The 23578-nt window shown below is 42.1% G+C and overlaps 1 protein-coding gene across 2 annotated transcripts in view; it reads right to left on the bottom strand.

Moving 5' to 3' along the window:
* Window positions 1-23578, bottom strand: part of PLPP3 (phospholipid phosphatase 3) — a 64300-nt gene that overhangs the window by 21886 nt on the left and 18836 nt on the right. For both annotated transcript variants that reach the window (XM_073357589.2, XM_073357588.2), the window contains exon 2: window positions 8435-8592. In XM_073357589.2, coding sequence (XP_073213690.1) covers window positions 8435-8592 — 158 coding nt within the window. The remainder of the gene's footprint in view (window positions 1-8434; window positions 8593-23578) is intronic.

Genomic DNA, 23578 nt, shown 5'->3' with positions numbered 1-23578 from the left:
CATTGTAAAATGGCACTTACCAGTCTCTCTCTTTCCCTCCTCTGTCAGCCTGCAGGTAACAGTGACATGCCCAGAGACATGAAGAAACTGGTTTCACCTCTTTTGTTTGTAGATTCTAGCTATCCCATATTACCGTGTCAACAAAAGCCGTCAGTCAGACCTAAAAAGGTCATATTGGCGATTGGACACTTGCTTCATGGACGTAGCAAGATACACAGTGCAGTTGTGGCCCAAATCAACAGCAAATGATTCCAAAAGGTGAATACTTCCTAAGAAGTGCTCACTTGGCCTGAGTCAGCCACCTGAGCAAGAGAGAGAGAGAGAGCCCTAGGAATGCCACGGTTCTTACTATAACAAAACCACAGTGCATTTTCACCTTTTTTTTTCCCGGGGGGGCAGGGAAAGGGTGAGAGAGACATTCCCCACTCCTTTCACTATGTTCTTGATGCATAAAGCAAGCAGTCCATCCACAACAGGAAAGTAAATAACAGACCAGTATGTCAGTACAGTACACTCCATTTCAGAAATCTCCAGCCATTTTGTTTTCTTCACACATGGATAAAGCTGAACTTGATCAAACCAGAGATCCCTTAAGTTCCAGAGAAACCTTTGTAACTGGATGATGTTCATGGAATCATAGATATCAGAGACAAAAAACACCTGCTAGGGTGTTCTGTTCTTCCCCATGCTAGTGCAAATTGTTTCCTCATTATATTTTGTATAATTTACAATGGTTTGCTTTGTTCTGAATATCTCAAGTAATGGGGCTTCCACCATGTCAAGTGGGAGAGCATTCTGCCACCTGCAGGAGCTCACCATTTGGAATTCTCTTCTCCGACACATCCTAAATTTTCCATTTATACTTTCCAGAAATCAAAACCAACTTTTTTTTTAAAAAACGTAAGGAAAAATTCTAAGGCCAAGCTAAAGTTATTGGATCAAATTCTGCTCTCGGGTACATTGGTGTAAAGCCGCAATAACTGCATTGACTTCAAATGCTCCAGCTCCCCCAGATTTATACCAGTGTAACTGAGATCAGAATTCAATTACAACCTAATAACAGAGACAAAAGAATCAAGGTTCTTTGAGGTGCAAAGTTACTATATTAAATTCCATATAGAAAAAAAAAGTTTAACATTTCAGAGGTGGGGGTTTTTTAAAATTATTTTTCATAGCTTTAAAAAAAAATGAACACAAAGAATCAGATTCTGAGATACTCAAAGTATTTAGAATCTGGCCCAAAATTTGCAGTGGCCAGACCCAATTTAAATCATATAAACTTCCATAAACACAGGACTTTCCTGGGCATTCCAATGGTCCTTGTAGTTATTAAGCAGCAAATTATGTATTTCTTGTGCCACGTGGGGGGGAGTGTTGTGGATTTGACAATGTTGTCATAAATCATAGTTATGAACCTGAGGACCTGAGTACCTGGCTTCTTGTAATCCTAACTCTTAAAAGGCAATTTAATGAAAATCAGGCCATGAAATGAAGTCCAAATGTCTCACCTCTCCAAAAGAGGCAAAGGCTTAAATTGTTCTGTCACGTTACACCCTAGTTTTTGAGCTCCAGATTTATAGCTTTAGGATTTTATTCATTACTTTCAATGTTTTTATACCTGAGTAATAAAATGAGGTGGTTTTTTTTTCTCCTTCACTCCCCTTTCTGTTCCAGTCAGCAGCATTGTGATATGTAAATTTAGCTGTCAGGAAAAATGCCTTCTTGCTAATCCCTTTCTGAAACAGCTAGCAATATTCTTCACAGCATGGCAGCCTGCCAACTCCATGCAGAAGAGAATTCTCCCCTACCTACCTTTTTAAAAACTTGGCACAACATTTGGAAACTAATAAACTGGAAAAGTATTGCAATTAGACTAAGAGGAGATGAAACTGTATCATGGTTTGAACTCTGAGTACCAGGGCTTGAAAAACAAAGGTTGACCTAAAGTAACTGAAATAATAGCTATGCAGGCTTTATCAAAGGGAAGTAAAAAAAAACCCTAAATGCTGCAAGCAGACACTTATACTTCCATACTTCTTGGAGAAAGACATCGGGGTCATTGACCTGCCACGAAGGGTTTACAAACCACAGTCACATTTTACAAAAGACTATTAGTATCGAGCTCCCTATGGGCTTGACTGAGGTTGTCTAGGGTCTTGCAGCTGACCTGTTCCAGAGTCATTTGTAATCCCTTAAGAATCCAAGTGCTCTGCAGATGATGGTGTATCTAGATTTTGGACTATCTTCAAATGCAGGCTGCGAGCCAGGAAGTATATTTGCATGAAGACCAAAAAAGAATGTCTGAACATTTCTGCTGTGGCAGAACACAGTTCATTTGTGTCATGGAAAGGACATTCATGCTTTCTAATTGTCATTTGGAGGCAGCTCTTCTCCCTGCCACTGTCGTTTCAATTTCTCTCGGTGTTTGCACATTTATCTGCGAATGGGTGGTTTAGGAATCCCCTGTGGGTTTTGTGGGCACCCAGGAATCTACTTCCACTACACACAAAGCCCTGGTCTACGCGTCAAATTTAGATTGACCTAGCTGTAGTTAAGCCAACCTAACCACTGGGTAGCTACCGCCACTTAAGGAGCTGGGTTACCTACACTGACGGAAAAACCTCTTCCGTCAATTTAGGAAATGTCGATATTACGGCACTACAGTGGCATAGCTGCAGCTGTGCCACTCATAGTGTCGACATACCCAAAGAAATGGCCTGTGGATTTTGCCACTCTCAAAGTGAGGGCGTCCAGTCTGCAACTGCACCGCAGAAGGATACCTCATCCCAACTGCGTACTGCAACTTTCTTTGATGGCTGGGTGCATCTAGTCATGCAGGGAAGAGGGGCCTGCATCTTACAAGGCTTAGAACTGCAGAGGGAAAATAAATTGAATTAAGGATGATATTTGACACCACAGGATGTACCATTATTCTCAGAGTTCACAAACGGATCTCCTTAAAGCTTAGACATGTGACCCATTTTAAACAGGGACCAACAAAGTCTAGGGATTAATATTTTTTCTCACTGCTGGTGGTCTTGGTAATTGCACAGATGTAGCAGACTGTAAATTGGAGACTTTAGTCTCCCGCTAACACACTGCTGGGTAGTCATGACCCCTCCCCACTTTAGTTAAAATCATGGCTGAACGTTAATGAAAAGCTAAAATAGGGCAAAGTTGTTTTTTGGCAATGCTCTCCCTGATAAAGAGCGACTTAGAAAACTAATTCAGCACAGATGTGCACAAACTGAAACTTCATCCTGAACAAACAACTCTTAAAGGTACTAATCTCCTTTTCTGACTTGTGTCTCCAGCAAATAATTTGCATGTGGTATATAGAGAATTTCCCAGTGTGAAATGTTGTAAACATTTAACATAGTCACTACAAAGAAACAAATATCAAATTTTTCTCTCTAGTCTCTTCTACAATCTTTCTGATCAAGTGTAAGTTTTATATGCAATTATCATCAATTATCAGTTGCCCCAGTAATTACACTTTCAGGGTCTTTCTAATCAGTTTTGTCTCCAATGTATTGTTTTTCTGTGTCTTGCCAAATGGGAGCACTTAACATTGAAATATAAAGTATCTGACTATCCACATTTGTATTCTTATAAATTAGCTGATCTAGAAAACTTGTTGGTTTTTTTCGAAAGCTCTCAAGATCCGACAGTACATGGAGTTGGATACGAACAACAGTATTATCCATAAGGGGGCTCAGGAAATGGAGTAAAGAACCTTTTACCTCCAGGGTATGGCTTCAAATCCAAGCGTAGCCGGAAGTGATTGCCAGTTGTTACCACCTGTTCAGTGGCCTATGTGAAATGGGTTTGTGGCCTCACTCAAGATCAGCAGGTGCAATTCATCCCTGTGCAGAAAACCACCACAAAGCTTGTGCACCACAGACGGCCCTCTTTGAGGACATCAGTGATGCATAAGCCTTGTGCTGTCCTCCGCACAGGTTGAATTTCAGTCCTAGTGAGCAATTGCCCCTCCCTTGTTAGCATTCGGAACAGAGAGACCAAGAACTAAATGGACATGATCATTCTCTCCCTTATACAGGGAATCCCTCCACAACTGGCTTTTAATGGTTACTGGCTGGTCAGTGTGGAGAATCTTGTATTATCACAGCTTATGCAAAGCCTCGTCCATGGCTAAAAAGAGGCCTTTAGTCTCCATGAGGGTCAAATATTTTCCACAAGTGAAAGCACAGAGGTTAGGGATCTATTACAGGAGTGGGTGGATGAGGTTCAGTGGCCTGCAATGTGCAGGAGGTCAGACTAGATCAGCGGTTCTCAAACTTCATTGCACCGTGACCCCCTTCTGACAACAAAAAATTACTACACGACCCCAGGAGGGGGGAACCGAAAACCGAGCCCACCCAAGCTCCATCGCCCCAGGCGGGGGAGGGGAGGGCCAAAGCTGAAGCCTAAGGGTTTCTGGCCTGGGTGGGGGCATGTAACCTTAGCCCTGGTTGGTGGGGCTTGGGCTTGAGCCCTGGGTGGTGGGGCTTGGGCTTCAGACTTGTGCCAATACCAGCCTTGGCGACCCCATTAAAATGGGGTTGCGACCCACAGTTTGAGAATCCCTGGACTAAATGATCATGATGGTCCCTTCTGATCTTGAAGTCTGTGAGTCTATGAACATTTAGTAGAGGTCTGAGAGCAAAAATCTTAGGGGCAATTAGTATCTCAAGGGTCTTATGCATGTGTAACGCCAAAGGCAGTCTTTGCCTCCAAATCCATAAATATGTAGGCACTGAACACAAATGCATATCCTCCTATGTCCTGACAGAAGCATAAGTCTTCACTTCTAAAGTTTACTTAGCAAGAACTCTGGCAGTCTTCAAGACACATAAAACACAACCTGGACCTTTTGCTCTGGCCTGAAGATTCTGCCGGTGCCAGTATTTAAAGCTGGGAGTTGGGAACATGAAATTTTTTTGTTTTATTTATTGTCCTAAATTGCTCTTATCTACAGTCATGTCTTTGAAAAGCAAACATTTCAAATGAAAGAAGAGATATTGGTGCTTTGTGGATTTGCAAGGAATTCATATTATACTACAAAAATTCTGGTATCTGGGTTACATCTGAAAAAGAGGTCAGCATGACTTGAATTTTCCATATATTCTGCCATAGCAAGAAATCTGTTTCTTAAATCACTTGTTAGCCATTTGTATCACTCAGCAACAAATAACTGAGCTTTTGTATTTTCCTTACCAATTTACTTTTGTCATGAGTGAAGTGAAACCTATGTAGAAAACATCCATTTCTTTCAGGGAAACTTTTTTTCTTTTTAATTGACCTGCCATTTCATGTTAGGAAATTGATGGATTAAATAGCCAGCTGATTATGTTTCCAATTTCAGTTCCAACTCTTGCATTTGCCACTGGCTCACTACTGATCAGAAGCAGATTCTGCATGGAGCCGACATGACGGTATGTCAGGCAGTAATGTGAAAATGAGGTTTTTTTCATTTTATTTTATGGCTTTTCCATACTTGGGGGTATGGAATTTTACCTGCAGGGTAAAAATTTCTTCTTGTTTATAGATTTTTTTTTCACTTTCACTTTTAGAATGAGAGACAGAGAATTATTGGGACTGTTTGCCCATGGCTCTATGAATAAACTGACTGGCAAACGATGTTGCGATCAATGAAACCTGAAACCTGGCTTCATTTCAATTCTGCTTGGGGGAGAGGAGAAACTAACAGATAATTATCTTGAAAATGGAATAACCCAAGCCAAAGGATGACTTTGAAAAGAAATCAGCCATCTGTTTGGTAGACACAACACAATGAGTCATATGCTATCCTCAACCCTATACATACATGACTCCCATTGACAGGAGAGAGAGTTCCATTGGGGATCGCTTCCTATCTTTGCACTGACTATAATGTAGCTTTAATCACTGCTGAAAGGATCAGACAGTAATACTGAAATACGTTTGAAATATTTCCCCGAGGGAAAAATTTATAGGATGAAATTCACCCCAGTGCACAGATTCTGCACAGGACCCCTCTGTACAGCTTAAGCCTTGAGTTGGTACTCTGTGCAAGCTAAGCTCTCTCCCTATGGCCCTGCAAAGACTAGTGGGGGTAAGGCAGTGATTGGGCCAAATCAGAGGGAGGGATCCACATTCATCTGAAAGTGGTATAAAGAGGCTGTGACTGCTATTGTATCCCACAGGCTTGCATAGCAGCTACAGAGAGCCTTTCAGAGTAGCAGCCGTGTTAGTCTGTATTCGCAAAAAGAAAAGGAGAACCAGTGGCACCTTAGAGACTAACCAATTTATTTGAGCATAAGCCTGCTTGAGAAAGCCTGCGCATCAGTTCCTCATGCTGCTCCCATTGGGAAGTGGATTTCACATATACAACTCTCTCCCTGCCAATTCTTCCCCACAGCCCCCAACAACGCCCCCTACACACACCACGTGCACTTCATCCATGCAATAACAAACACCTCTGGCTTTATTCATGTGAAGTGAATGCTACCCAGAATGCATGAACCTTCTAATTAAACAGACAATATCACGATTCTGATTAATTTACCGCTATAGCTTCTGATGAAGTAAAAGGAAAGGAAAACTCATGTGCACAATTTACTATTTGAACCACCAGTGTAAGTATGAACGAACAGTATAAAGCTTAGATGTGCTAAAGATATGGGGCATTACAGTGCTTGTAGGACAAAGAATGAAAGCTAGGGGGAAATAGGAGCTTAAAGTCATTTCTTTCTGTCCCTTAACCCAATGGTTCTCAACCAGGGGTCCGAGGTCTCCTCGGGGGGCCGCAAGCAGGTTTCGGGGGGCCGCCAAGCAGGCCGGCATTAGACTTGCTGGGGCCCAGGATAGAAAGCCATAGCCCAACCGCATGAGGCTGAAGCCCAGGGCCGTAAGCCCCTCTCCATCAGGCTGGGATGGGGTGGAGCAGGTGGTGCAGAGCCGGGGGGGGTGTCACCAATGGATGCCCCCGCATCAAAGGAATCCCCAGATATTCTTTTGCACCGCAGGAGTGGAGCCAAGGGACTGGAACAGGGGCAAGGATCTGCCACCTCCAAAGGTGTTATTTTGTTTTTAAATAACAAACTGCACTTCATTTCAGCTTTTCATGATGGCACTACAGATACCTGTCAACTTTTAGTAGAGCATTGGGACTTGAGTGTAATGAGGCCTCCTGTTACATGGTTAGCCCAAAGTGTTTTTAGTAAATAGCTGACAAATGTACTGCTGTAAGGCACCTCAACTCAGCCGACTCTTCCAGGGCTGGATTTGCTGAAACTTAAAGCAAATATGTTCACACACAACATAATCCCTCCACACAGTAGTGGGAAATTTGATAGGAAAAAAAAATATCAAAAGTAATTAGAAAGGCGACACAAGTAAGATCACAGCTGCCCTTTAATATATGTCTACTTTATTATTTATTAAAGCCTAATACTGCCTCCAAAACTTTTCCATGCAGCAGTTGGCTGAAAAGGCACCACCTCTTTTTAAAAACTGCATGAAATGCGGAATATGTAAATACCACAGCAATCACTCAAATGTGGACACAACATGCCAAATCCTTATTGGCACCAAATCCTTTAGCTTGTAAGGAACATGCTCCCTGAAACGTGAACTCTATCTTATATTGCAAAGTTTGCAGGACGTGCCCAAATAGTTTGACTTGTTTACTTGCTTCAGAAATAATCTTACTCTTCCTGCTGTAAATTTTCATTTGCACATCGCTGCAGATTGTTGTGCGTGTTGTGGAAGATGATTGAAATTTATGCCTCATATTCACAGTAAAGGCACACCAGTAGGATGATGCTTCCCTATGCTGATAATCTGATGTGGAAAGGGCTTCTTCCATTGGGACAGTAGGCCAGTCTCATCAGTCCCCATCCATTTCCGTTTAAAAGTCAACAGAAAAGCTCCCTGGTTTCAATAGGTGCTGGAGCAGACCATAGGCCTTTTCGTTTATCTACTTCAACTGTCTGCATACAGGTCTGTGCTCATTACTATAGCTGTATTTGAAATGGGGAGCTCTTCTGCCACAAACTAAGCAAATCAACCCCCAGCTACCCACCAAATTATTAACTGGCTAATTTCACCACGGACACCAGACTGTCTTTGGATGGTAATGAGTTTCAGTCACTAACCTGGACTGATTTTGAACAACTGACCCCAGACGTGAAAGGCTTCATATCCTATTACCAACACCATCTTGTCTTTGTTGCTGTTGCAGTAGATTTTTTAACTTGTTCCAGGCACAGTCCTAACTCCCAATCCCTATAAATTAATTGCTGAGCAGAGATTTTCTAATAGTCTTTTTGCGTTGATTGACACGCTGTCTGGGAGTGTCAATAGGGCCCTGTCAGCATTACCTGCTTAGGGGACAACACAAACATACAGTCCTGTCAGAGAGGGGCAGAAGAGCGTGACCGATTTTACTTACAGCAAGGATGGCAATGAGAATCCCTGCAGCACACAGCACAGCGTCGTTAATCGTCTCGCCCGTTTTCAAAGGGTACTTGATACTCTCGTCGTTGCAGTAAAAACCCCTTTGGTACGGCTGGATTGTGCTAGTTTCAATGATCAGAAAGGGCAGACCGGCTGGGAGAGAGAAAAGACAAACAATAGAGAACAACACAAAAGAAAAACATCAGTAACTTGGACAAATACGAACAAAAAGCAACAAAGAGCCCTCCCCAATTCACCACCCCTTTGATGAGGCTTTTCTTTTTTTCCTAATAAGTTTCCAAAGTGCACAGTGTTGGGAACTGTTTTATTAAGTTTCTCCTGGGGGAAAGTACCTATTCTGCTGTGGTTATCAGATGTAAATGCTGCACGCTCCTAGTGAAGCCTTGCACACTGCAAATATTAACTTACAGGAATGAATGCCAACAGCATCCCCGCTGCAAGAAATCATGGAAAAAAATATGACAGTATTCCCCACAGAGTGCCTGGAACTCCTTGCCAGAGGGTGTTGTAAAGGCCAGTACTATAACGGAGTTCAAAAGGGAGCTAGATAGATTCATGGAAGATAGGTCCATCAATGGCTATTAGGCAGGATGGGCAGGAATGGTGTCCCTAGCCTCTGTTTGCCAGAAGCTGGGATTGGGTGACAGGGCATGGATCACTTGATGATAACCTGTCTGTTCATTCCCTTTGGGGCACCTGCCATTGGCCACTGTCAGAGGACAGGATACCGGGCTTGATGGACCTTTGGTCTGACCCAGTATGGCCGTTCTTATGTTATTATGTACTGTGACCAGAGCACCAAAATGTCTCTCTGAAATGACGTGATGGAAGCTGAGTTCAGCAGGACTGTAGGAGGAGTTACTGAATAAACCAACAGCAAACTATCAAATATCAGGTCATGCTTTTCCTGCCATATTGAACCAGGCCAAGCCCCATCTACACAGGCTTCGATACAGTGTTTAAAAACAAAACAAAACTGCATTTCCATGGTTAATATACCTCTGTGTCTTAAAGGGGTTCCACCACAGTTTGCCTCACCAATGTGGACAAAGGATATAAACATCGTGAGAGCAACCTTTCTTTGAACACTTTTTGAATGCTGGTCAAACACAGCATCTATCCAACCATCCACAATAGCTGGTGAAACCACATCAGATCCTATTGGGTGCGACCATGAGAAATACGTTTTAGAAACAGTTTTAAAGACCTTAATTTCCACACTGTAGCTGGAACTTCAAACCAGATGTACAATATATGGTCACAGACCAATATAAACTGGTTATGGTACAAGATAATAAAACGTAGATTTGTTGCACTAGTATAATTCAATAATAAGCAATAATAATGCTATTTCAGAGGAACGTAGCTTTGTCTAGAAGTTAGAGTAGAGGATTGGGAATCTTTCCCAGTTCTGTTGCTGATCCTGGATGAGTATGGGCAGGCCACTTAAGTCGTCTATGTGCCTTGGTTTCACCAAGTGTTTTGCTGTTGACTTCAATAACAGGAGGATCAGTACATTTGATCCAAAAGCTCTTTGTAACCCTTTCAAAGTGATTTACAACTACACATATAGGAAAATCTTCTTCCGTCTCTGAAATGATACCCCACTGAGGTGAAGCAAAAAACAATTTAAGAATGCAGCAACACTACTCAACAGTTTGGGACATGATGCAAAGAGCAACAAAAAACAATGTTTGACTGAAACTACGGAGGATAGCATTTAGGTAATGTAGTTATCCAAGTTGGCATTTGGCTAAAACACCAAGACTGCGCGCCCTACTGTTGCAAAAAGTGTCATGGAATATTTATTGACCGCTAACTGGGTTAAATGTCTGAGTTCTTATTTACACTCCTACAACTTTAAAATTATCAGATTTTTTCTCTTAAATTAAGAAATGTTGCTTCTTGGTTTTCACATGATTTGCCTAGAGCAGTTTTACTGCTGTCATAGACAGCTCTCCTGTAATTAGTGAAGGATTTTGTCCAGAAAGGTAAAATCAAAGGCTCATTTTAAAAATGTTTTCAATTTGTGTGTAAACAAGTTAAGCTGCTTACATTTTTGTAATCCGTTTTGGAGTTCCTTCATTCTGTTTTAACAGCTTTTTCTAATCCACAAATTATTACTTTTTGCTGATTGCCTTAAATAAATGATTCACAATGTGAAATGTATAACTGTACTCTGAAAAAGATCTCTCTCTCACACACACACACACACACACACACACACACACACACACACACACACACAGAGCTGAATTCTGTTCTCAGTTTCTCAAATATAGCTGAGACCACAATTTGGCACAATGTTCTGGGTTATTGTGTGTGTGATTTTCTATAAGAATATAAGGAGCTGGTAATATTAAACACACAGACTGCCTGCACTAGGCTGTCTGTTTTCGAAGACACTAATGAAATAGTGAATAAATGTCTCAGAACTATTCCTCTTGTCAACTCATCTCAGGCTTTGCAAATAAAATTGGACATCTCATGTGGATCCAGCTCATCTTCATTCCACTCTCCAAGAGTTTTGAAACCTAGCCAGTTTGGCTCTGAAAGGTATCTCTTAAGCCGGCAATATGATATTAATAACCTTCTTTAAAGATCCAGAGTATCCTGATGAAAAACTGCACCCAAAAAGCTAACGCTGTTTGGTGTGATCCAGTTTCACCACCACTTGAAACAGCAGCATAACAGTTGAACTTGGGGAGTAGACATACCACAGTTACATGGCTTATTGTTATTTCTCCAGTTCTTCTTTTTAATAGCTTTCACATGACAGGTCTGTAAAACACATGTTCCCACAGACAATGAAACACATCTGAAAGCTAAGAAAGAAAGAAAGAAAGAAAGAAAGAAAGAACAATAGTGTTTCTGTGTACTATATGAACCCAGGAATAATAAAGATTTGTTTTCCCTTCATTCATTGAACAGCATGAGGTTGTAGTATTTCTGTGTGTTCAATCATATGTTTGACTGCCACAGCTATAATAAGAGCATAAGTGGCATACATTGTGTATATTTTCTTAAAATGCGCATAGACATAGTTTAGAAAAATCCAATGGTTTTGTTTTCTCTCCTACAAACTTGTGGTTTAGTGGGATATTGCCAATAGAGTCTTGACATTTTTCCAGCAAACAGTAACCTCAGATTCCCTTCTTTTCTTTTTTCTTTTTTTTCTCTTTTTTTTACAAGAGAAGCATAAACATACCCTCAATAGCTGAACGGATATTGCTTAGAAGACATAATATACCCTAGACTGTGGGCTAGAGGCTGTTCTTTCAAAGGTTATTATCCAAGTGACAGAAGGCATCACTCTTGTAATAAAGAATGTGCTGCCAGATACCCGGCTAAAGATGGCCCTTCTTTAAAAAGATTATCTCTCTGAGCACAGATTGTCTAAGTGACTGTCACCACTCACACTTTCAGGCACTCTCACGCTTTCTGGCAATGATTAGCACTGAGACTGCAACATGGGGAAGCCTGTACTAGTACCAGAAGCTATTTGGAGAAAGGATTTTGCAGAAGATGCTATGAATGAAAAAGAACTCAGTAAAGGAACAAAAGGAAAGGTCCCTTCAGGGTTCCTTACAGAGATGTTCCTGATTCCGCTTTCATTTACACTGGAATATTCACCAGAGAGTTAAAGACTTCCAGATTAGAGAGGCTGCAATTGTCTATCAGAAAGACAAGGTAAGAGTCATGGACGGTGACAAACAATGGAGTTAAATCAATGAAGTTACAGCAGGAGAGAAAAGTTTGGCCCCATCACTTTTCCTGTACTAGTGCCATAAGGAGAATAAAAGGGCAAGTCCAATTTTCATCTGTGGCATCTTAATAAGACATTTTGCCTTTTGGATGCTCATATTGACACTTTCCCATAAACGTACATACTGTGCCCTTACGAACTGATTTGTGTGTCCAAATTCAAGATTTGGACAACATTTTAAGGCACCCAACTTTTAAAAGCTACCATCCCCCATGATCCCTTAACATCACTAGAAAACAATGGCAGGAGCCCTCAGAATGTTTAAAAAGTAATGGCAGTCAAAGAGGCATCCCCTAGAAAGCAGGGACAGGTGGTAAGTCCATACCAAGGTGATCGGTTGATCCATGTAGTAGGCAATAGATTGTACCAATGGAATGGTCACTCCATCCTAAAATGATCTCTGGTAGCAATTTATCCTGGTGCTTCTGTCCATGGCTCATGTTCATCTATGCCAGAGATCCCCAAAGTGAGGGGCGTCCCCTCACCCCAGGGGTGTGTGGAGGAACAGACGGGGGGGCATGGCATGGCCAGGGCATGGCAGGGCCAGGCCAGCCCCCAAAATGGCAGGGAGGGAACGCCATCCAGCCCCTCTCCACTCCAGTCCCACTCCCAGCCAAGTAACTGACTCCTGGCCCTGCGCCTGGCCCTGGCCCCAGCTTTGGCATGGCTCAGCTCAGCTCCTGGCACCACACCAGCCCCCAGCCTCTCACGCTGGCCACGGTATGTTCCCGGGCCAGGGCCAAGGCTGGGGGCAAAGCCGGGAGCGGAGCTGCACCTGGCCACTGGCCCGGCTGCCAGCCCCAACCACAGCCCAGCTCCTGTCCCCACCTCCAGCCTCGGCCGCTGGCTGCGGCACTGCTCCTGGCCCCAGACCCACCCCGAGCTGCGGCCCCAGCCTCGGCCCCCTTACCCCTGGCCATGAGGGTGGGGGACAGAGAGGAATAAGGAGGGGGTGAGACCTGTGCTTTCAGTTTCAGAAGAATGAGGGGGGATTTGATAGCTGCTTTCAACTACCTGAAAGGGGATGGGTTCCAAAGAGGATGGCTCTAGACTGTTCTCAATGGTAGCAGATGACAGAACGAGGAGTAATGGTCTCAAGTTGCAGTGGGGGAGGTTTAGATTGGATATTAGGAAAAACTTTTTCACTAAGAGGGTGGTGAAACACTGGAATGCGTTACCTAGGGAGGTGGTAGAATCTCCTTCCTTAGAGGTTTTTAAGGTCAGGCTTGACAAAGCCCTGGTTGGGATGATTTAACTGGGAATTGGTCCTGCTTCGAGCAGGGGGTTGGACTAGATGACCTTCTGGGGTCCCTTCCAACCCTGATATTCTATGGGAAAGGTTGACATGAACAGACCTGTCCTCTAGTACCCCTACAGCGCAAAGGGATCACATCCTCTTTAGTACTGACAGTTCCCTTCTGGACACCTAGATAATGGCAGGCAGACTTTACTGTAATGCTTCAAGAACATACCATTTCTCTACTACTTGAGGGCAGTTCTACACTACTGGTTAAGTCGATCTGACTTATGTCGCTCAAGGGTATGAAAAAGCCACCCACCACGCCCCCAGCGATGCAAGTTTCGCAATGTCCACACTGGCACTATGTCGGCAGGAGAGTCTCTCCCGCTGACACAGCTTATGCTTCTCGCCGAGATGGAGTAATTATACCGACGGGAGAGCAGCCTCCCCTCGGCATAGAGCATCTTCACTAGACGCGCTACAGCGACGCTGTGTAGACGTAGCACTATAGGGTAGACCGTCCCTGAGGCATTCACATACAGATTTACCCTCACCAGACCCCTGTGAGGTAGGGAAGTGCTATTATCCCCATTTTACCTATAGGGAAACAGAGGCATAGAGCAATTAAGGAATTTGCCCAAGGTTACACAGGGAGTTTTGGCAGAGCTGGGAAATAAATGCCCTTTTTTTTTTTTTTTTGGATTCCTAGTCCAGTCTCTTAACTGCAGGACGATCTTTCTACCCTGTGGTCATATAAAGAGTTTCTGGTGTAATAACATAACAATGAAATTCCAACCGCACACCCTGAACTAGATATGCTCTGCTCCCCAACAGGGCTCTGCTCCAAACCATGAACATAATAGAAATCTCTTGAGGTCTGATCCCGGACCATTAAAACCAATGGGAGTTTAGCCGTTGACTTCATCTGAAGCTGGATCGAGCCTCTGCTAAATGCAGCGTGAAGCAGGTGTGGATATTAATGAATTCAGTTAGGCACTGCAGGACTCCGTGGTGCTGTGCAGTGAAAAATTATGTTGCTTTTGTTGGGAGGAAGTCAAAGCGACTTTCTAACCCCTCGCGGCTGGTGTCCTACACTAAGATATTTCAGTAAAGGATTTAAATGTATTTGCCTTTATATTTAATAAATTATCCTGGAGGCCACTCAGGTTTTGAAATCTAGTATCGAGGAGAGATATCTCTTCCCCTGTTTATTAATGCCTTTCCCCAACACTCAATTCATTTTCAATACCTCCTGGGAATGCTAACAACGTACAGAAAAAAAAAAAAAAAACATGCGCTCACTGACCAGCTTCCAACATGCATAAAATCAAAGGCTGAAGAAAGGATTCTGTGTTGAGATGCTTTGAAACGTGGAGTCTTTGAAAAGCTAGCACTTGTGCAGATTTTTTTTAAAAAAAAACAGGATAAGCTTTCATTGGCCACCCATTGATAAACTCATGTGGGAGGTGTTACTGGGGTGACCCAGCCATGAAGCTCTGATCTTCCCAGCCAAAGCTTCACCTTTGCACTAAATGAAACACAGTCTCTTTTTTGAAGGTTTTTTTTTTTTTTAAATCCTTGGAAGAATCTTTACTCTTTGCTCTCCCTAGACATCACAGGTCATCAAGAATTATATTTCCCATCATAGGCATCTCAGCTAAATGTCAGGAATCGCTACTTGAGCCTTTGCTACAAGTATTCTGCACTGTATTTGCTTTAGAGTCTATGATGCTCAGACCCCATGGAGGTTTTTAAAGTTTCACTGCATTAGGGTTCTAGCCTAATAGTTGAAAAAGATCTTTGAATAATACGGTGGGGCTGTGTGGTGTATCTGATTCCTCACTCAGGACATAGAGTATAAATATTTGGGTTACATGTAAGTGACAGGGGTTCCTTTTAGAGTAATTAATGGCTGGGCTTGGGAATGTATAAAACTTATTTGGTTTACAATTTTTCTTCAGATTTTGAAGGCTGGATAAAATCCAGATTAGACTAAGATGGGCCCCTATTGAGACTTTCCCCAGCTCTTAAAGAAGAATTGCCATTTCAGACAAGGAAAGCACTAGCCCTGGCTGCTGCTGCTAATGTGAAATATTCTGAGTATGGCTCATTTAAAAAACAAATATTTATAAGAAGACTTGAGGTGCCTCCCCCATGTCAAGCACAGGGAACCCTACCATGCCAGCCTTCCCAAGGGGCTTCAACAGCAATGAAACCAGTGGGATTTTTATCAACAGTTAAAAAAAAAAAAAAGAGGGAGCCTGAGCCAATGCCTACTGAAGTCAATGGAAAGGATCCTGTTGACTTCAGTGGGTGTTGGATTGGGCCCTAAGGCTGGGATTTTGGAAGCAGTCTGAGGCAGTTATAGGCCCAATGCCCAATGAATTTGAGTGCCTACCTCCTTTAGACTCCTATGGAAACCTCAGCCTAAATTACTAAAATTTGTGTCTTACTGAAAGTAAATGAAATCACTTTAGCTCCCTATTGTAATGGACTGCTTCTTTTAATTGTTATTCCTTTGGTTTCAGCAGTCCCATACACCTCTCTCTGTCCTTGTCTACATGGAAATTGATCTGATTATGTGATTGCAAGGATCACATAATAATCTGCAATCTCCCCGACTGGGGGAAAAGTTTAACCGGTCAGAGTACAGACATCGAGATATGGGGTAAGTTATCCACACAACGGCTATGTTCAGTATGCTGGGTATAGTGAGTGAATACGGGGGTGGGGATGGGTCTACCCTCATTTGGTGGGGTTTAATGTTCAGTGGGTTTACGGTTCCAGTTCATACGGTCCGATGGGGAAGGTCTCTCAGTCTCTTTCCCACAGTGTGTGCACAATGTCGTACCGGCTCACTCCTCCTGGTACTGTCGGTGGCCGGTGATGTGCTTGTTGATTTTAACCAAAATATACAGGCTTTAGTTTATTTTCTACTCACAACAGGTTTTGCTACAGAACTCACTAACCTTTGTTTCTGTCTGTGTTAGTCTGGTCTGGGGCCCCTCCTGCTTACAAAAGGGGTGGCATTTCATTTCACCTTTTTTTTCTACGATAACTAATCGCATTTAAGCCAATAGGCAGAGACATAACTTAACTTAAGCATGGACAGACTGCCAAGTCCATCGTCTGCTACAGAGCCTGGAGGTGTGGCAATGAGAAAGCAGAGCACACTGTGATCAAGATGTGAATCTTGCTGTCTAATGATTTGCGACGAGCTCGTTATTCATGGTTTCTGAGCAACGTTAATCTCTCTGTTTCCCCACATTATACTTGCAGTGTGCTTCAAATAACCTGGAAGGAAAGAATATTTAATTCCTGCATGTACATCCCTGTAATATTTATGGCCCCATTGAGATGTGCTACTAATGACCCTTCTGCACATGTGTATTCCTTCTGAAGTGAATGAGACTGATTTGGAGTAGAGCAGTGATTTTCAGCCTATGAACCACGGACCCCTGGCGGTCTAAGATTTCCAAAGGGATCTGCACCTCCATTCGAAATATTTTAGGGGCCCACACATGAATAAAGGTTGAAAACCACGGGTGTAGAGAATCCCACTGGAATGCCGAGGCCTAAGGCAGGAATTTACTAGTGGTGCTTGAGCTTGATGTTCCATCCATTCACTTCACAACAATTTTTTTTAAGAAGGTGACACATGAACCAATAATTTGGGAACTGCTGGCCCAAGGTAAACTATGTCTCCACCTACTGGTCAAATGCATTTATCAGGAAAGCAGCAATGAACAATTTCAGGATTTTGAGGTACATCTGTAAGCATAACGCTGCTAAAAGGTCAGATCCTGACAGTGATTATCTGTGTGGGCTTTCCGGGCTGGTTATATAGAAAAGATCTTGGCAGCAAACACATTTAAAACAAATGGCAAATCATCCTCACACACGGAAGGGTTTGATAGATCACCATCAAACTCTTTCTGATTCAAAGTCTAAGCAGTCTACTATTGGGATCTTAGGGTGCCAGGTCCGGTTCCAAATTACATGAATGGGAGTTTTCCTTTGATTTTGGTGGGAGCAAGACTAGGCTTCTAAAAGTGTCTGTTACCTATTTACTGAGGTAAACAACACATACAAAGAAAGAAAGAAAATGACACAAGAAGAAAATATCAAGCAGTAAACTCAGGTGTTCCTCTTGGGAGTTCTACCTGCAGTGATATATTTAAAAAGGCTTATATTAAAGTGCACTTTTTTTTAAATGGCTAAAAATGCACTAATAAGAATTAAAAGTCCTTGTCCAAGACACACTTCCCAGGTGTATATAAAATTCTGTGTTTATGTGGTAGAACAAAGGCCAGACTGGCAGGACAGCCAGTGTCAGACAGGGTGAATACAAAAGCTATTATAAATACTAAACCAGGGCCAGCTGCAGCCCAACATGAACGGGAACAAAGACATCATTTCAGATGGTCTAAAGCAAGAAATAAAATGTGATATGCAGTAAAAATCCAAAGTGTCAAGATCTTACAAGATGCCTCTATAAATCTGAACATTTGGAAGAAATAGGCAGATATGACACAGCTGACCTTGGATGTCCCAGCTAGAATGGGAAATGGTTTTAAAATGGGTTTGCAACGTCTCCAATACTCATGGCAAATACACCATGTGAAAAATATACTGAGGAGATTATGTTTTCAGTTATAAATGCAGTGAATGTAGCTTACTATATTGGTCAATGGAATTTTGGAATGAGTTTTGCTTCATCATGACTTCATGTTTGTGTATAAATTGCTCTACTATGACTTGTCATGCCAATGGAAGGGTCTGAGACCACATAAGACCTCTGGATTTGAATCCCATGATTAAGTTCATAATGGGGGGGGCAAAGGCGGTAAGGGTGGGAAAGAAGGAATTCCACAAAGCCCAAATTATATTCTTTCAAGGAAACCTGGGAGCTCTTCTTTAAACTGGTTTAAGAGTAAATGGATCCGTTCTCTCCTTGAGACACACTACTCCCATTGACACAAATAGGAATCATGAACAAACCCAAGTATTCAGAGACTTTTTATTGTAATTATGGACCAGATCCTGCTATTGAGGTCAATGTGAGTTGGGTGCAAGGAGAGGGGGCAGGATTAGCTCTATTCCATCAGTTGTGACATATGCTGAAATTTAATGGGATTGTTCCTGTGAATAGGGACTGATGGAGCTTGCCCTTAATATATATGCAAACAACACACAGTGGCCTCAATTTCTCAGCACACTGTCCTCAAACAGCATAAGCTATAACCCCTGGCTACTTTTCATACAACATTCATTATAACATCCCTGCAATTTCATAGGTCCACATTTTGACGTTCACAAAACTTCATATACATTGGGGGGAAAAAATGAAAGGATGAATGCAGAAGTTTTTTTAAATGAAAGTGAAGCCAGTTCACCTTGTCCATATGTGGCCATTTTAAAATTAAATTTTCAGTTTCATCTGTTTTACTCCCAAGCTTTGTTTGCTCCCCCCCTGAGATTCCTCTCCAACCATTTCAGCTGTAATTAAGCATGTTTTTGGAGCAACTTTCCCTTTCCAGCCTGTTCAGGATAAGACAAGCCCCATGCTTGTAGCACTGAAGATTGCAACGAGGAGCTTTCTGATGCAGGTCTGTCAATGTACCCTATTGTAAAGGCAGAAACTTTCTTCAGATTTGAAGCAGCGGCCACCTGCATAAATAACGGAGGGATATAACTCTGTAACTGAATACAAGTACTGAAAGCTTAAAAAGTTTGTAGTCCAAAAAAATCCTTTTGACCTTCTATTTAAAAGTTTGCTAATCACTTTTTATTTATAATTTATTTCCTCTTGCTATATTTGGCATAAATAATACACTTTTTTTTGGAAGTTCCCCAGGAATAAATAGTACAGTATTATGCAACTCCCAGGATTAAGTGGAAGTGAAGCTCTTCCCCCCCAGATAATCAAGGGTTGGTACATTTTCCACAGACCTGTCCAAGAAGCAATATGCAGCACACAACAAAGAGAAAAGGGCAGGTGTTTAAGGGACCAGTCAAAAGCCCATTGACATCAACAGGAGTTTGACCTTAATGAACTTTTGATCAGACCCTACGCACTGAAGATGTACCAGTTTAACGTTGCTGTTACAGCAGTACACACAAACACACACAGTGTGGATGCATTTACACTTGCATAAAGGTGATTATATCAGTACAGCTTATTACCATTCAGGAAGGGAATAAGCTAAATTGTCATAAGACAACTTTATACCACAATAACAGTATCTACACTAGAGGTCGCATTGATCAGTTAAAAAAAATCACACCTGTAACTGAAATAGCTATTGTGTGTGTAGACCAGGCCTAAATAAACACTTTCTTATCCAAAGGCCAGCAGTGAGGTCCTTACTCAGTCCTTTTTGAGGTCCATGGGAGCTTTCCTGAGTAAGGACTGATGAATCAAGTTGCCCACAGAGATTATGGGCCCTGTTCTGAATACCCCACCCCCAATCCTTGCCCATTCTCTTCTCATACCAACCCATGTTCTCCTTCAGGTGAGGATCTTGCCTGGATGCTGTAAACCAGATCCCCATAGCAACCATAGTGCCTTGAGGATATGGACTACTGTGAAATGGATAACAGGGAGAGTAGAACTAAATCAGACGTCCCCTTAGAGCCATTTTAACTAGGAATGAAATTTAAACCTTTGAAAATCCTGTTTCGGTCTCCTCAATCTCCTGGTTTCACTGGGAATACAGAAGTGCTAAGTCTCCTGGATTTGTCATGTGGCACACAGGTTCATACACAATCACAGCACAGTGAACTGATAGACCTTTCATGGTTTCAATTACACTGGTGTGAAGTAGCTGGAAAACCTACAGTGAAAGGGAAAGCTACTGTCTACAGGGTTGAAAAATCCCTCAAAAGCCATTACCAGAGGAGGATGAATCGCCACCCTGACATTCCTCCCCCTCTGTGGAAAGGTTCTGAGGCAACTAATTTGCCTGGCACATTATTTATATTCCCAACATTCTTTGGGTTGAGATTTTCAAAAGCGACCAGGGATTTTGAGTGCTTCCATTTTTGGGTGCCCAAACTGCAGGGACCTTAGATGGGTTTGGTTTTTTAGAAATTGCTGAGCACCTACATTCTGAAAATCAGGCCCCTAGTAGGCGTATCAAGTTGGGCACTTAAAAATATCCTAGCCACTTTCAAAAATGCAGGCCCTGTCTTCCATGTAAGCAAGGAGCAGCATTAGACCGTTACTATGTCATCTTAGCTTACACTTTGGCACAATTTCCCACCATTATCAAATTAGCTCCTACCATAATGCAGCTGAAGTCAACACTGTAATGGCAATAGCAATGCATTTGAAGGGCTGATACTTTGCCCAGTTGCTTTTTGCAAGCAGGCAGGTAATGTGCTGGTTTATGCACATGTTTTCGTCGATTACAGTTTAAATCAGGCCCAAGTTTGTTCCTAATTCTAATGGTGCAGGCAGCAGCTAGCCTGCTATTCACTTGTACTCCAGGGACACAATGTGTGTAGTGTTCTTTTAAACACAAAAATGGATAATTCCCAACTTCCCTTTTCAGATCTCTTGTAACAATGCAGTGCCCTGCTGTCAAGCAATGTGTGAATAAATTGGGGAAAAAAGGTTAAAGAAGCCCAAGGGAATGGCAGTCCCTTTTTCTTTATTGAGGTAAATTTCGACAAAGCCTTCACTGTTCTCTCCATTTTTTCTGAAGGGCTTAGTGCCAAGTAACATTATTCCTCTTCACCATGGTACTGCCATGAAATCAGCCTGGTATGTTTGCCTGAAAATCGTAGGTTTTCATGGAAATTGTTTTTCCTCCACAACAACTCCCTTTGTAAAATTAGACATGAAAAGAGGAGGAGAAGCGCTCAGGCTGAAATCTAATCACAGGAACAAAGCACTGAGCAAATGCCACAGCAACTACGAGAAAAGCACAAATAACATCTGAATTCAGCACTGCACAATACGGCTCCCGGAGTTCATTAAAATGTATACTCCCTTCCCAGACGGTAACATTCTCAAACTCCTTTACCACCTACCTTATAACACTGAGCCTAGTATAGATACAGAGAATGCATTTTAAATATCTTTTCACAGCCAAGTATTTTAAGCATTCTAATTACATGAAAGCATTTTTTTCCACACCATTAAAACTATTTAATGATTTCTAATAAAAATAGTTTATTTTCTTAAAAAGGAATATTTCTGGCTGCTGTTAAGAGACAGGATCTCTGAGAATTCTTAGGAATGCCTTCTATTTCCAATCACTGCCGCATTTAAAAATAAGCAAATAGATGCTTTAGTCCTCAGACTGGGACTTGGAGGGTCTTAGTTATTCAACAAACTAACCTTTATTAAATCCTGTCAAAAGGAAAGATTTGACGCTTTTCAATATGCTTACTATATAAACTGCTGAAAGACCAGCAAACTTCAAAAGCTTCACAAACTGAGCTCGGGTTTGGCAAGAGTTCATTAGCTGCCTATGTCTTTTCTGTGTGTGGCTTGTAATTACATGCAGACTTGATGCCAGATCTTAATCTATTAAGGGGTACCAATTAACATGCTGCTGGATGATTCACAGGTAGTTAGTGTCAAGACTTACGCACCCCACACACCAAACTTCATATGCTGATTTTAGCTGACTTTTTTTAAAGTAGTGAACTTTCGTGGTGCTCGGGAAAGGAGATATTATTACCATGACAGATGGTAGGAGAGTACTGAACAAGCTTCCTCATGCTTTCTGCTAATAGGACACAAACCAATAAGCCTGATCTCGCAATTTTTTCCCAGGCTAAGCCTCCCATGGAATTCATGTTTTTCCCAGTCGCTGGGTGTTTTGCCTGAATGAGAACTGAAGGATAGGGCCCTAAATCTGATACAAGCCAGGTCATTTCACTCTCATTGCTTTCATTGCTCTCTTTCATGAGCACAGTTGTGCCATACTTTGAAGAGGTTTTAATTTCTGTAGGCAAACACTCCCTTGGGAACTAGGTTGTGACAATGCAACTCATTTCCTTTATGACTTGATTAGAATTTCAGTGTAGATCTTCAGAGGCAAATAGGCTACTGTATATATCAAACCGACTTATTATTTCCCCTGTCAACACCTTCCTAAAAGCAACCTAAAATCCTAGCACAGGATCAACCAGTTGCCCTCAACACTATGGGAAATGGTGTCATTTTTCACTCACTATCACACTAGTTTGGAAAAATCTCCCCCTCCCCCCCGCAATCATATGCACCAAATTGCTTTCTTCCTGCACTTTCCAATGCTGAAGTGCCACCTCCCCTACCAAGAATGCACGTTACTCCTATTACTAACAAAGAAGCATTCTCCACCTAACATTCAGTGAAGCATGATGCATGGAGGCAGTTGTTTCGCAACTATGTAAGAATTAATTAATGATTATGAAATAATTATGAGTTTCCATCACTGGAAGGCATAATGCTACAATCCAATTTAACTGAGCAAAATTAATATTAATCTTTAATCTTGATGATTGGAATTAAACTGCTCATTATCCACCCACTAGGCTGTCTCTTTGCTTCCCCACACCACCAGACAGGCGCATACAAACTGAGTCATGACTGAGAGTGTTCAGGGAGTGAATCTATTTTATAAACACTACAATCTTTAACCAAAGGATCCTCCTTCTTCCTGAGCATTAACAGCCTTCAAAGCTGGTTGGTTAGTGTCACTGCTGTTCCCTTTGTGGTGAGCTCTGAGCCCCCCAAACTCCAAGTTTTGAAACTCAGATCTAATCGAATTCTAAACTAATTTTCAGTTCTCCCTCATTTGGTTCTCAGCTTTGTTCAATCCACAAAAGGAAACATCATTGCAAGACAGGGATGGATTGCTGAAGTCAAGTAGAAGATACTAGTAACGTAACAACCCATGTTACCAATACTCCATGGGTCATCATTTTTGCTTTTGTAAAGGCTATCATCTTGAATGTCACTGGCAGTTGAACCCAGGACCTACACAACTAAAGCATGAGCTTCTGTAGCCAGAGATAAAAGACTAATTCTTCCAGCTGGCAGCTATAACAGATTAATATTATTTGTGGATCAAGCCTAAAGGACTGTGTATACAACAGTGGGCTGCACTGACATC

The sequence above is a fragment of the Lepidochelys kempii genome, chromosome 8 (genome assembly GCF_965140285.1).
Source record: "Lepidochelys kempii isolate rLepKem1 chromosome 8, rLepKem1.hap1, whole genome shotgun sequence".
In the NCBI taxonomy this organism is placed as follows: Eukaryota; Metazoa; Chordata; order Testudines; family Cheloniidae; genus Lepidochelys; species Lepidochelys kempii.
Note: the sequence above shows the minus strand (reverse complement) of the source record. Positions and strands in the feature narration are given on the sequence as shown.